Consider the following 13,446-nt stretch of genomic DNA (forward strand, 5'->3'; position numbering starts at 1 on the left):
TTCATAGAGGACTGACTGTCATGGGAGGGACCTCATGTGGAGCATGGGAAGAGCAGGAGAAGTCCTCCCCCAGAGGAGGAAGCAGCAGCACAAATGTGTGATGAACTGACCACAATCCCCATTTCCCATTCCTTGCACTGCTGTTGGGAAGGAAGTAGAGAAATCAGGAGTGAAATTGAGGAGTAGGGGAAGGTGTTTTTAAGGTTTGTTTTTATTTCTCATTATCATACTCCAACTTGATGGTGAAATTATTTAATTTATTATTACGTCTAGTCTGTTTTACACATGATGATAATTAGTGAATTATCTCTCCCTAGCCTTATCTCAACCCACAAGCCTTTCATTGTATTTTCTCTCCCCTGTCCAGCTGAGGAGGGAGGTGATAGAGCAGCTTTGGTGGGTACCTAGCATCCAGCCAGGGTCAACCCACCACACTACCACTCCAGAGTTAGTTTTATCATAACAAACTGGCAACAGTATTTCTAAATTACCACATCTCTGATGATTCCTGTTCACATCACCTTCCATGACTCGCCCAACAACCTGACTCTGAGCACTTCAAAAGAGACTGAGTCATGTCTCAAAATTTTGCCTCTGAACAGCTGCACTTTCCTTCATAAGCAAATAGTGGTCTCTGAAAACTGCTAAAGGATCTTTCTATTGATGAAATATTTGGTGCTTCTGTAACCACAAATCCATGCTGGCAACTTCTCCAAAAGCTGAAAGACTAAAATGAATGGATGCAGTAAAGTGCTATAAATCCAAATAGGCTGTGGCTGCCTCAGAGAGAAAGCAACTCAAGAACACTAGTGTTGCATCATACAGGCAACTCTTCATAGTGTGGTGTTTGCAGCCGACCTGAACTGCACTCCCATGAATATACCCAAGATAACTCTGTGCTACATGGTCCTGATCCTAATTTGATTTCTGCTCAAACAGAAGAGGCTTCCATCTCATGCTAGAGAAGGCTGATACTGAAGATAGCCAGGACTCAAAATGCAAGTTGATGTGCTGCAGAAAACTCTTACATTGAGAAGGAGACCATCTCATCTGCTGAAATTTTTGACTGAAAGGATTCATCCTGGGCAGCTGGTTGAAACTCACCTTTCAAAGTCACACTTCACAGGATACCCAGATGAAATACTGTGCCTCACAAGTTCAGACTTTATCAGCCTGAAACTGCTTCATTTTGAAGTTTACCACAAATACAAGCTCTAGAGGAAGTTGCCAAGTGTAAATGCTGAGAAGAGTCTAAAAATTACTCCACCATATACCTACCACCAGCTGCTTATTTTCTGAGAGGTTACTGCAGCTATCCCAGTTTCTTAAGGGAAGCAACAGAGGCAACATTCCAAGTTGTAACAAAGTAATCTGCACTACTTCACATTTTCAAAGTGTCATGCTGACAGTTTAATACATCAGTCAATAACACAGAGGAAAGCCTACTCTGGAATTTTTCGTGCCAGCCCTGGTGCCACCCACCATGAAAGCCTCCCAGTCAGTGCAGTGCAGTGCAAAGGAGCTCACTCTTGGTGTCTGCTGAGAGCTCAGCAGAGAGCAAAAACAAAAGTTCTACTTGTTTCAGGAATTAAGCCTTGTTGATCCATCTTCTTGCTCCGACTCCAGCCTCCTCAGGCCCACTACAATCTTTAAGCTAGTGAAGAGATTTCCTTTAGAGATATCCAGAGTAAAAACATTCAATGCAAATTCTGTAGAGGCATGTCAGCATATTTGACCAGAAACAGGAAGGCATTAAGGTTAATTTTTTCCATAAATTAAACAAAAATATACCACTTTTATAACAATATCATATGTGTGACAGTATCTTCAGTTTTCCTGTATAAGCAGAGAGATTAGAAACACAAGTAGGTGCAATATTGTGAATACTTATGCCAGTAGATCACACCCAGGTGGAAGTGAAATTCAGAAGAAAGGAAAAAAAAAAAAAACCACAAAGATGTCTTTACTACACAAACACCAAATTAGTGCCACAAAAAGTTTTGGGTTTTTTTCCCAGCGATAGGTTGTTCTTTATTTTTCAGGCATCATCACTATGAGTAACATTGTAGCATCCTATAAAAGAGTATAGTTACGTTTTAATTGCAACTAAGAAAATAGTTGTATCTGAAGACAGCTAAAACTTTACTCAACCTTACAAGATATATTAGGCTGGTGCAAAACTAATTGCCATTTTTCTCATTGTTAACAGAGATGCTTATTTTGGATTAAACTTTTATTTAACTGTGTCCATGTAGTACACCATTTTAAAGCATGAAATTAACTCTACTTATTTATGCTAATGGTTTTGTTTTCACCATTTATCCTTTTTTTGTATTACACTGTCAAATTAAAGATGGAAAAAAGCAAATTCAAGTGATTCTCTTGTTAAGAAAAAAGGGGGGGGAGGGGAATCATAAAGCAGCAGAAACTGTCAGCAATATCAACCAAGCATTTAGCATAGGGACAGTCAATGAATGCACAGCTTGACATTGGTTCCAAGAATTTTGCAATGGAAATGAGAGCTTTGAAGATGAGGAGGGCTGCAGCCATCCTTCTGTGATAGATGACAGCCAATTAAGGGACAGTATTGAAGTGGATCCATGTAAAACAATTAGAGGTTGCAGAAGAACTAACTGTTGACCATTCAACAGTCGTTCAACATTTGCACCACATTGGAAAAGCAAAAAAGCTTGACAAATGGGTTCCACGTGAGCTGAAGGAAAAACAAAAAAATCACTGTTACAAAGCCTGCTCTGCGTTTTTTTTGCACAATGAAATCAATCCATGTCTTGATCTCATTGTGACATGTGGATGCTATATGACAACTGATGCCGCTCTGCACAGTATCTGGACCAAGGTGAAGAACCAAGACACTTCCACAAACCAAAGTTGCATCAAAAGAAGGCTATGGTCACTGTTTGGTGGTGGTCAAGTGGGATCATCCACTACAATTTCTTGAATCCTGACAAAACCATCACAGCAGAGTATTGCCAAGAAATCAACAAAATGCACCAGGAACTGCAGTGTTTACATCCAACACCTTACCACGTGTATTATGACCCAAACTGGACTGTCCAGGGGTCACTGGGGAGGGGCTTGAGCCCCTAAAATTTGTGGATTACCCTCGGGCTAAATTAAGGTAAAGTGACACCAAATAATTGACTTAAAAAAAATTTATTTACACAGGCAAGGTCTTAGTAATGAGATAGACATTGGCTTGTTAAATCTGTAGCAAGAAAAGGAGAAAGAAAGGAGGGGAGAAGAGGAAAGAGAGAAAAGAGTAAAATATCACCACCCCAGGTTCCAGCGTTGTCTTCCAGGATCCCAGAATGACAGGTGCACTATCTCGAGAGTGTTATTTATAGATGAGGGTCCTTCATGGCAGGAGTTTTGGTGCACTTGCATAGTGCCCTTTCTGAGAGGTTCTGGAGATTCTGGAAATGAGTCTGGGGTCTTAGATGATCTTCTTGCTCCCTCTACCGGCGGAACCACGGTATGACCTTTTTCAACACGCAGGCGCAGCTGTGCTGCCTGCAAGACAGGGAAGCTGGCACAGACAGAGGTACTGCCCTACCTCCACACGACTTGCTTCTTTCTGCAGTTAAACGGACGGAAACTATTGGTTTAAGGCGTACCTTTTCCGTCACAGAATTAGTCTCTCACAGCATGTCTCGCAAATGACTCAGCAGAAGCTGCACGAACTGGGCTATGAAACCCTACCTCACCCAGCTTCCTCATCAGACCTCTCTCCCACCGATTACCACATTTTCAAGCAGCTCAACAACTTCCTATGAGAGAAGGTTTTCCACAACCAAGCAGCAGCTCAAAATGCCTTTGAAGAATTCATCAGTTCCAGAGCTCCAGAATTCTGTGCTACTGGAACAGACAGGCTTGGGTTTTGTTGGCAAAAATCCATAGATTCTAATGGTTCTTATTTCATTTAATAAATTTTATTCTAACCTGAGACATACTGCTTTAAAGTTGATGGTTAAAAACAGCAATTATTTTTGCACCAACCTAATATTATCACTGCGGCATAAAAGTGAAAGAAATTTTTAACTAAGGACTTTGAACTACCAGAAAACAGAAGTGTGCAAAACACAAAATTAAGTGACAGTAAAAGGCTCAGATCTTAAAATAAAATAGTATATTTATTATCCAGAAGCAATGCAAAAGAACCGTGATGTAATTTCTTAAATAACTTAAACGATGATCAATGTAATATTATGACAATGAAATCTTCATTTGGGAAGTCAACATTATTCTATATTCAGAAAAATGAAACAGTGGTGATTAAACAGTAAAATCCCACACATTTCTGTTCATCTATAAAGCCTGACCAAGCAGGAAGGTCCATCCGATAGCTAAACAATAAAAAAATATGATGCACTAAAACTAAAATAATTGCTATATATTAAATAACCATACTTTCCACTGAATTGACCAAACCAGTATCTATTACGCAAGAAGTAGAATAAATGGAAAAAATGCAGAAAAAGGTCAGTAAGACCTAACACCTAAAATCAATTAATCAGAGGTTGGAAGGATCCTCCAGCGATACTCAGTGCAACCTCCCACTGAAAGCATGTCCCATCAGAGGGGCTACTTGGGACCAGACAGAGATCCTACAACATCTCTAATTCATGGTCATGTTCCTGGTAAACATTTTGTTTTCCTTTTAACAGACGGAATTTCCAGCGTTCCAACTTGTGCCATTGTGTCTCTGAAAAGAGTCTGGCTTCACCTTTTCAATATCCTTTCATGATGTATATGAATAGAAGATAAGACTTTGCCTTGCCTTCTTAGGGCTGAACAAATCCAGCTCCCTCAGCCACCCCTCATTCATCCTGTGCTCCAGCCTCTCAGCCTTCTTTGCAGCTCTTTGCTGGACTTGTTCCCATCTGCCAATGTCTGTCTTGTGCCAGGAAACCCAAAACCGAGCAGAGTACTCCACTGCTGTATTGCAAATGTCAAAAAAGAGGAAACCACTGTAATGAGTAACAGAAAGTAATTTGCTGATCAAGCCAACTAAACGAGCAGCGATCTTTCTGTTTCAAGGCACAGGAACATCTTGTTTGGTAAGAAAGACAAAGCCACAATGCTATCTTAATTAAAAGCTAAAGGTTACCATGACCATATACATTTTGTATATAGATAGTATCTACTGAATTTACAGCCAAGCCTTCTGAAACCTCCTGAAGCAAGAGTCAAGAGCAACAAATCACCTCGGGCCTCAGCAGATGTGGATTAGCCAGCTCAAAGAATGCGACCCTGTGCGAGAAAGGAACAAATTGCCAAAGATAAGGAGAAAGGGAGGAAGGGGAGTTAGGAACTGTTTGATGAGAAACAGGACTACAACCTTGAAGACTGCTGAACTGAGACAACTCTGTAAACTTAGCTGATTTATTATCTGGCCATATGGAAACTGCATGTACCCTAAAGGAACGGGGGGGGGGGGCATCTTCAAAGATGTGAAACAAACTCGGGGAGGGGATAAAAGGGGTTGCTCAGCTTACCTAACTTTGCGAGCCTTGGTGGAGCTGCGACTCCCCGGCCGCCCAGCACTGCTTTTGCTTTCCTATCTAAATAAATAGTAAATTGATCCACATTTGGACTTTGTGTTGTTAACTCAACTATAACACCACCACTTCTGTCAACCTACTCACTATATTCCTGCAGCCTTATTTGTTATAAAACAAAACCAAATTCAACTTCATCTGTTTAAAGTCACTTTCTAAATTCACACATGAGCATGAATCACCACTATGCAAAGTGCTGCAGTGCAAGGAGATAAGGGCTTGAGCTCCCATAATTAATACTGTACAAAAAAAGAACAAGACTCCCTCCATGTTAAAGATTGTTCTAGAAAACAATAAAAGACAAGTTCCCAGGGGAGCACCTCTAGACAGATGCACTCTCTGCCAGCAACTGAGGCAATTCTTGAATTGAGTCCAATTTTGAGAAGTACCTGACAAGAGAATAATGAGTTGCCAGGAGCAGAAACATTTTGCGCTCTCTGTAACCCAGACAAGCACACAACTTAACCCATTGTCTTGATTCTCAGCAGCAGAACAGTTAAGAGCTTAATTTCAGTCTCACAGATACTCAAAATAATTGTAGTCTATTAGTGGACAACCATCTTTGTTTCACTTTGTCAGGACACTGCACAAGTTTAGGATTGTGACTTACAGATATGCTGAATCATACTGTAGAACACAGCATGCATCGAATAAAGCTTTTCCCACCCACTCAAAGTCCTCTCTATCAACCAGAAATCTTCTAGCATCAGGAAACTGACATATGGAAAAGCTAAGATCTGAGAACACTGAGTTCACAGGACAGAAATTCTGACACAGGCATAGACACTGAATTCCTCACTGATGGAAAGTGTTGCTAATGAACACTAAGCTCCTTTAGAGGCAAGAATACAGGAACAAGTTAATGCCGTGCTGGATTACTGAGTAATTAAAGTGAGATATCAAACATACTTTTCCAAAACAGACCAGTTTTGCTCCTGTCTTTTCTGTATTTACTGACTAAGGGAAGAAATGCATATCATTACACACTCAATTTCAACTCAAAGAAGATTATATAGTAGCACATACCTGTACTACTTGTTTCTGTAGTTGTGTTGGCTGTGTGGTTGAAAGTTGTGTTTTGTCCCGAGTGCCCCGATTACGTTCACTGCCCACTGAAGTCATCATATATAGTATATACAAAACAGTGTATGTACAAAATAGAAAATCTGAAAGAAAAAGAAAAAAAAAAAGCATTAGTTAAGGCAGAGTATTGATTCAATACCCAGATAATATACAACTGCAGCAGCATGAACTCCTCCTGCCTTTACCGTGAATTCTATATGGACAAATCCTGAGAAAGCAGCTATAATACACCATTACTAGATTTATCGCAGTCTTTACAGTAAAGGGAAAATGCAGTGGATAAAAAGCATTTTTGTCAGCTGATTGGGATCTGTCTAGAACTGTACTTCCAGAAAACATCTAAATCTCACAGCTTTTATCCAGTTATTTAACATATAGACTTTATCTGCTACTCTGCTGAAATTTCAGCTCCAGCTGTATTACTCCTTGAATTTCTGTAATATCTGTTCTCTTGTTTTGATACCTGGAATTTAACTACTCTCATACCCACTCAGAAAGCTAACACAAAAATCCCATTCACAAACTAGGCAGTTCCTCTCTTGTCTATCCTTAAACTGCTTTCCTTCCTGTACATATATGGAGGTCATGGCCAACATCCACTCTACTTTTCACCTCTCATTTGTAAAAGGAATAGTGATCTTTGCCTTTAAATCCAGCCTCTGCAGCCAGTATTTTGGGGTTTTTTTCTCCCTCATACTTACAGAAATTATTTACAAAATTACCCATTACCCTGCTTCAAACATCTCTTTGTTGCATGACAAAGAAACCTAAAAGAAAACCCAAACCACACACATCACTGCTATCTCATTTGCAGCAGTCAGGTTTCATTCTCATTCATCCTCTAGCATTCAAATTATTGTACTTTGAAACAAGAAATTTATTTCCCCTGTATTTATACAGCATCTAACATAAGGCTAATTCATGAGCATAGTTTAAAGTAACTATAATAACTGGAAACAGATCTCTCATCTGGTCAGAACAGTCAGTAAACTGCCTGATTTCTGTTCCCATGACACTGGGAAGTAAAACTGCAGATTTAGGAACCTAAGGACAACGTGCAAGCAGGCTGTCTTCTTCTGGGCAGAAGATAACAACACTGCTTCTTTGGCGGCACCTGGCAGCAGGACCGTGAGTTCTGTGCTGGGGTGGACATTTTGAGGCGGTGGGAGCTTCCCTGAGCCGGGAAACTCCCAGAAAAATTCAGGCGGGGGTCCTGACAGCCCCCACACGCTGGTCCCGCGGGGCCTGACGGGAGGGGGCGGTCCCGGCGGCTACCGCGGGAGATTTAAATAGTCCCCCTGGGAGCACCGCGACCTGGAGCGGGGCAGTTTGAGCGGGCAGGGCGCAGAGAGGACCTAGAGACTAGGTAGAAGACACCGAGGACCATGGTGGCCCCCTGTCAAAAGATTAAAGCTGCTCCATGTGCTGCAGCAGGCAGGATGGATGCTGCCACCCAGCCACAGTCACAATGGGTGCATGCAGCTCCCCAGACCCTGGGCTGCAGGCAGGGCCCCCTCCCATGCCAGCTCGTGCCTCTGGTACTGGCTCCACTTGTGAAAGCTGCACCCGAGTGGGGGAACTCCTTCACATGGTGGAGGAGCTAAGGGAGGAGGTAAAGGGGCTGAGGACCATCAGGGAATGTGAGAGACCAGTGGAGCAGTGCCCTCTCACTAACTCAGCAGCCTGCTGGAGTTGGTGTGTCCAAACACCACCCACCTGCAAACTGCAAGGTTGGGGGAACAAGAGATGGGGAATGGCAGCAAGTTCCTGCCAGATGAAGGAAACCTGCTCCCCTCACCCAGACAGCAAAGCCCCAGATCCCCCTGGTGAACAAGTACCAGGTGCTCCAGGTGGAATCCAATCCTGAGGATGAGGATGATGGCTCCCACAGCCTAGAATCTTTCCCTAGGCTGCACCATCCTCAGAAAGAAATAAAAACATCCTCCATCAAGAAGAAGAGGGTGATTGTTGTAAGGGACTCCCTCCTAAAAGGAACGAAGGGACCCATTTGCAGACCGGACCTGCTCCACAGAGAGGTCTGCTGCTTACCGGGGGCATCAGTGAAGGAGGTAGCTAGAAAACTTCCTTCCCTGGTCCACGAGACAGACTACTATCCTCTGATAGTCCAAACTGGTAATGATGATCTAGTAAACAGAAAGACCAAAGGCATCAAGAAAGACTTCAGGGCCCTTGGGAAAATGATGGAGGGCTCTGGGGCACAGATAGTATTCTGCTCCATCCCAAGGCTAAATAGAGAGGAGCGGGAAGCCAGGAAGAAGAATTCGATTAATGCCTGGCTCTGAGCCTGGTGTGAGGAGAGGGGCTTTGGCTTCTTTGATCATGGGGTGGCTCACGCACCCCCAGACTTTGTTGCTAAGGATGGGACACGTGTGTCTCCTAGGGGGACTAAAGCCCTTGCTAAAAACCTAGCTAAGCTCATAAATGGAGTTTTAAACTAGATGTGAAGGGGGAGGGGGTTGAGACCAGGCTAGAAAGGAGTGAGCCTGGACATGGGGCACTGGTGATTTGGAGAGGGTGTGCTGGTGAGGACCACCAGTACCTCACCACACAGAAAGTGGGGGAGAACACACCTGGGGGTGCTAAGGGAGATACAGGCACTCTGGTGCTAGCTACTCCAGTTACCAGGCAATTGGGAATGAACTCTGCTCCCTCTAAGAGGGCTGAAGGCTCGGCAGCTCAGCTGAAGTGCATTTACACCAATGCACGCAGCATGGGCAATAAGGAAGAGCTGGAAGCTGTCATAGGGCAAGGAGCCTATGATGTCATTGCCATCACAGAAACATGGTGGGACGACTCATATAACTGGAGTGGAGCTATGGTGGGGTATAAACTCTTCAGGCAGCATAGGAAGGGTAGGAGAGGAGGTGGGGTAGCCCTCTGTGTAAGAGAGGACTTGGACACTGTTGAGATGGATTGTGGTGAAGAGGAGATTGAGTGCCTGTGGGTTAAAATCAGAGGAGCCCACAAGAAGGTAGATTTTGTGATGGGAGTCTGTTACAGACCACCCAGCCAAGGAGAAGCAGCTGATGAGCTCTTCTATAAACAGCTGGGGTTAATCTCTATGTCAATGCCTCTTGTTCTTGTGGGAGACTTCAATCTTCCTGATATCTGCTGGAAGTACAATACAGCAGAAAGGAAGCAGTCTAGGAGGTTCCTGGAGTGTGTGGAAGACAACTTCCTTGCACAGCTGGTGAATGACCCAACAAGGGAAGGTGCCCTCCTGGACCTGCTGTTTGTGAACAGAGAAGGCCTTGTGGGGGATGTGGCAGTAGGTGGACGCCTAGGACAAAGTGACCATGAGATGATAGGGTTTTCTGTTCTAGGTGAAGTGAAGAGGGTGGTTTGCAGGACAATAGCATTAAATTTCCAGAGGGCAGACTTTGAACTCTTCAGAAGGCTGGTTGGCAAAGTCTCATGGGAGACAGTCCTTAAGGGCAAGGGAGCCCATGAGGGCTGGGAGCTCTTCCAAAAGGAAGTCCTAGCAGCTCAGGAGAAAGCCATCCCCATGTTCCGGAAAAAAAGCCAGCAGGGGAAAAAAACAGCTTGGTTGAACAGAGAGATCTTGAGTGATATCAAGAAGAGGAGAAATGTTTATGGGCTCTGGAAGAGGGGACAGGCCTCTTGGGTGGACTACAGGAGGGAAGTGAGATCATGCAGAGAAAAAATCAGAAGGGCTAAGGCCCAACTAGAAATCAGATTGGCTAAGTCTGTGAAAGATAACAAAAAATCCTTCTATAAATATATAAATAATAAAAGGAGGACTAGGGAGACCATACAGTCCCTATTGGACCCAGAAGGAACAACAGTGACAGGGGATGAGGAAAAGGCTGAGGCACTTAATGCCTTCTTTGCCTCAGTCTTTAATTGTAAAGAAAGTTGGAGTTCCCTCTGTGTACAAACCCAGGAGTCAGAGGAGCAAAATGAGGCTCCCATGATCCAAGAGGAGGTGGTCAGAGCCTTGCTAGCCCAACTAGACACCCACAAGTCTATGGGGCTGGATGGGATTCACCCAAGGGTATTGAGGGAGCTGGCAGATGTGCTGGCCAAACCCCTTTCCATCATCTTCCAGCAGTCCTGGAAGACTGGGGAAGTCCCACTGGACTGGAGGCTGGCTGATGTTGTGCCCATCTACAAGAAGGGTCACAGGAAGGATCCAGGGAACTACAGGCCTGTTAGTCTGATCTCAGTACCAGGGAAAGTCATGGAACAGGTGGTCTTGAGTGCTATCATGAAGCACATGCAAGAGAACTGGGTGATCAGGCCCAGTCAACATGGGTTCACAAAAGGCAGGTCTTGCCAAACTAACCTGATCACCTTCTAAGTGACTCGGCTGCTGGATGAGGGAAAGGCTGTGGATGTGGTCTTCCTGGACTTCAGTAAAGCCTTTGACACAGTTTCTCATAAGATTCTGCTTAGGAAACTGTCAGCCTCTGGCCTGGACAGGCGCACACTCTCCTGGGTGGAAAACTGGTTGGATGGCCAGGCCCAGAGAGTGGTGGGAAATGGCGTTAGATCCAGCTGGAGGCCAGTGACAAGTGGGGTTCCCCAGGGCTCAGTGCTGGGTCCAGCCCTGTTCAATGTCTTTATCAATGACCTGGATGAAGGCATCGAGTGCACCCTTAGCAAGTTTGCGGATGACACTAAGCTGGGTGGAAGTGTTGATCTGCTGGAGGGTCGGGAGGCTCTGCAAAGGGATCTGAACAGGCTGGACCGCTGGGCAGAGTCAAATGGCATGAGGTTTAACAAGGCCAAATGCCGGGTCCTGCACTTGGGGCACAACAACCCTGTGCAGTGCTACAGACTAGGAGAAGTCTGTCTAGAAAGCTGCCTGGAGGAGAGGGACCTGGGGGTGTTGGTCGACAGCCGACTGAACATGAGCCAGCAGTGTGCCCAGGTGGCCAAGAAGGCCAATGGCATCTTGGCTTGTATCAGAAACGGCGTGACCAGCAGGTCCAGGGAGGTTATTCTCCCTCTGTACTCAGCACTGGTGAGACCGCTCCTTGAATCCTGTGTTCATTTCTGGGCCCCTCACCACAAGAAGGATGTTGAGGCTCTGGAACGAGTCCAGAGAAGAGCAACAAAGCTGGTGAAGGGGCTGGAGAACAGGCCTTATGAGGAACGGCTGAGAGAGCTGGGGGTGTTTAGCCTGGAGAAGAAGAGGCTGAGGGGAGACCTCATTGCTCTCTATAACTACCTGAAAGAAGGTTGTAGAGAGGAGGGAGCTGGCCTCTTCTCCCAAGTGACAGGGGACAGGACAAGAGGGAATGGCCTCAAGCTCCGCCAGGGGAGGTTTAGGCTGGACATTAGGAAAAAATTTTTCACAGAAAGGGTCATTGGGCACTGGAACAGGCTGCCCAGGGAGGTGATTGAGTCACCTTCCCTGGAGGTGTTTAAGGCACGAGTGGACGAGGTGCTGAGGGACATGGTTTAGTGTTTGATAGGAATGGTTGGACTTGATGATCCGGTGGGTCTCTTCCAACCTGGTTATTCTATGATAATCACAGAATGTCCTGAGTTGGAATGGACCCCCAAGGATCAAGTCCAGCTCCTGCCCCTGCATAGGACAACCCCAAAATTCACACCATGTGTCTGAGGGCATTGTCCAAATGCTTGTTGAATATTGTCAGGCTTGGCACCATGACCTGGGGAGACTATTCCAGTGCTCCACCACCCTCTGAGTCAAGAACCTTTTGCTAATATCCAGCCTAAACCTCCCCTGGCACATCTTCCTGCCGTTCCCTCAGGTCATATCATTGGTCATCAGAGAGAAGAGATCAGTGCCTGCTCCTCCTCCTCCCCTTGTGAGGAAGCAGTGAACTGCTATGAGGACCCCCTCAGTCTCCTTTTCTCCAGACTGAACAGACCAAGTGACTTCAGCCGCTCCTCATATGGCTTCCCCTCTAGATCCTTCACCAACTTTGTGGCCTCCTCTGGACACTCTCCAGTAGCTTGATATCCTTTTTATACTGTGGCACCCAAAACTGCACACAATATTCAAGGTGGGTCCGTATCAGTGCAGAGCAGAGTGGGGCAATCACCTCCCTGGATTGTTTGGCTAGCAGTGCCGTGCTTGATGCACCCCAGGACACAGTTGGCCCTCTTGGCTGCCAGGGCACACTGTTGGCTCATGTTCAACTTGTCGTCAACCAGAACCCCCATATCCCTTTCTGCAGGGCTGCTCACCAGCCTCTCACTCCCAGGTCTGTATGTATATTCAAGGTTGCTGCATCCCAGGTGCAAAACCTGGCACTTGCCCTTGTTAAACTTCATGCGATTGGTGATTGCCCAGCTCTCCAATTTGTCCAGATCCCTCTGCAGGGCCTCTCTGCCATCAAGAGTTTCAACAGCTCCCTCCACTCTCGTGTCATCAGTGAACCTGGTTAGTAAACCTTCAAGTCCTGCATCCAGGTCATTTACGAAGACGTTAAAGAGTACTGGTCGTAAGATGGATCCCTGTGGAACCCTGCTAGTGACTGGTCACCAGCCTGATGTAACCCCATTCACTATGACCCTTTGAGCCCAGCCCATCAGCCAACTGCTCACCCACTGCATTATGTGTTTATCCAGCTGAATGCTGGACATTTTGATCAGGAGGATACTGTGAGAGACAGTATTGAAGGCTTTGCTGAAATACAGAAAGATTACATCAATTGGTTTCCCTTGGTTAACTAGGTGGGTAACCTTGACGTAGAAAGAAATTAAGTTTGTCAGGCAGGACCTTCCCCTTATGAACCCGTGCTGGCTGGGACCAATGACTGTGTTG

General features: G+C 45.2%; 1 protein-coding gene across 3 annotated transcripts in view; it reads right to left on the reverse strand.

The window, feature by feature from the left end:
• Nucleotides 1–13,446, reverse strand: part of LOC138733825 (ubiquitin-associated protein 2-like) — a 112,757-nt gene that overhangs the window by 75,421 nt on the left and 23,890 nt on the right. For all 3 annotated transcript variants that reach the window (XM_069881311.1, XM_069881310.1, XM_069881312.1), the window contains exon 2: nucleotides 6,606–6,745. In XM_069881311.1, coding sequence (XP_069737412.1) covers nucleotides 6,606–6,704 — 99 coding nt within the window. In that variant the 5' untranslated portion in view covers nucleotides 6,705–6,745. The remainder of the gene's footprint in view (nucleotides 1–6,605; nucleotides 6,746–13,446) is intronic.

This window comes from Phaenicophaeus curvirostris, assembly GCF_032191515.1.
Source record: "Phaenicophaeus curvirostris isolate KB17595 chromosome W unlocalized genomic scaffold, BPBGC_Pcur_1.0 scaffold_35, whole genome shotgun sequence".
NCBI classification, from domain to species: Eukaryota; Metazoa; Chordata; class Aves; order Cuculiformes; family Cuculidae; genus Phaenicophaeus; species Phaenicophaeus curvirostris.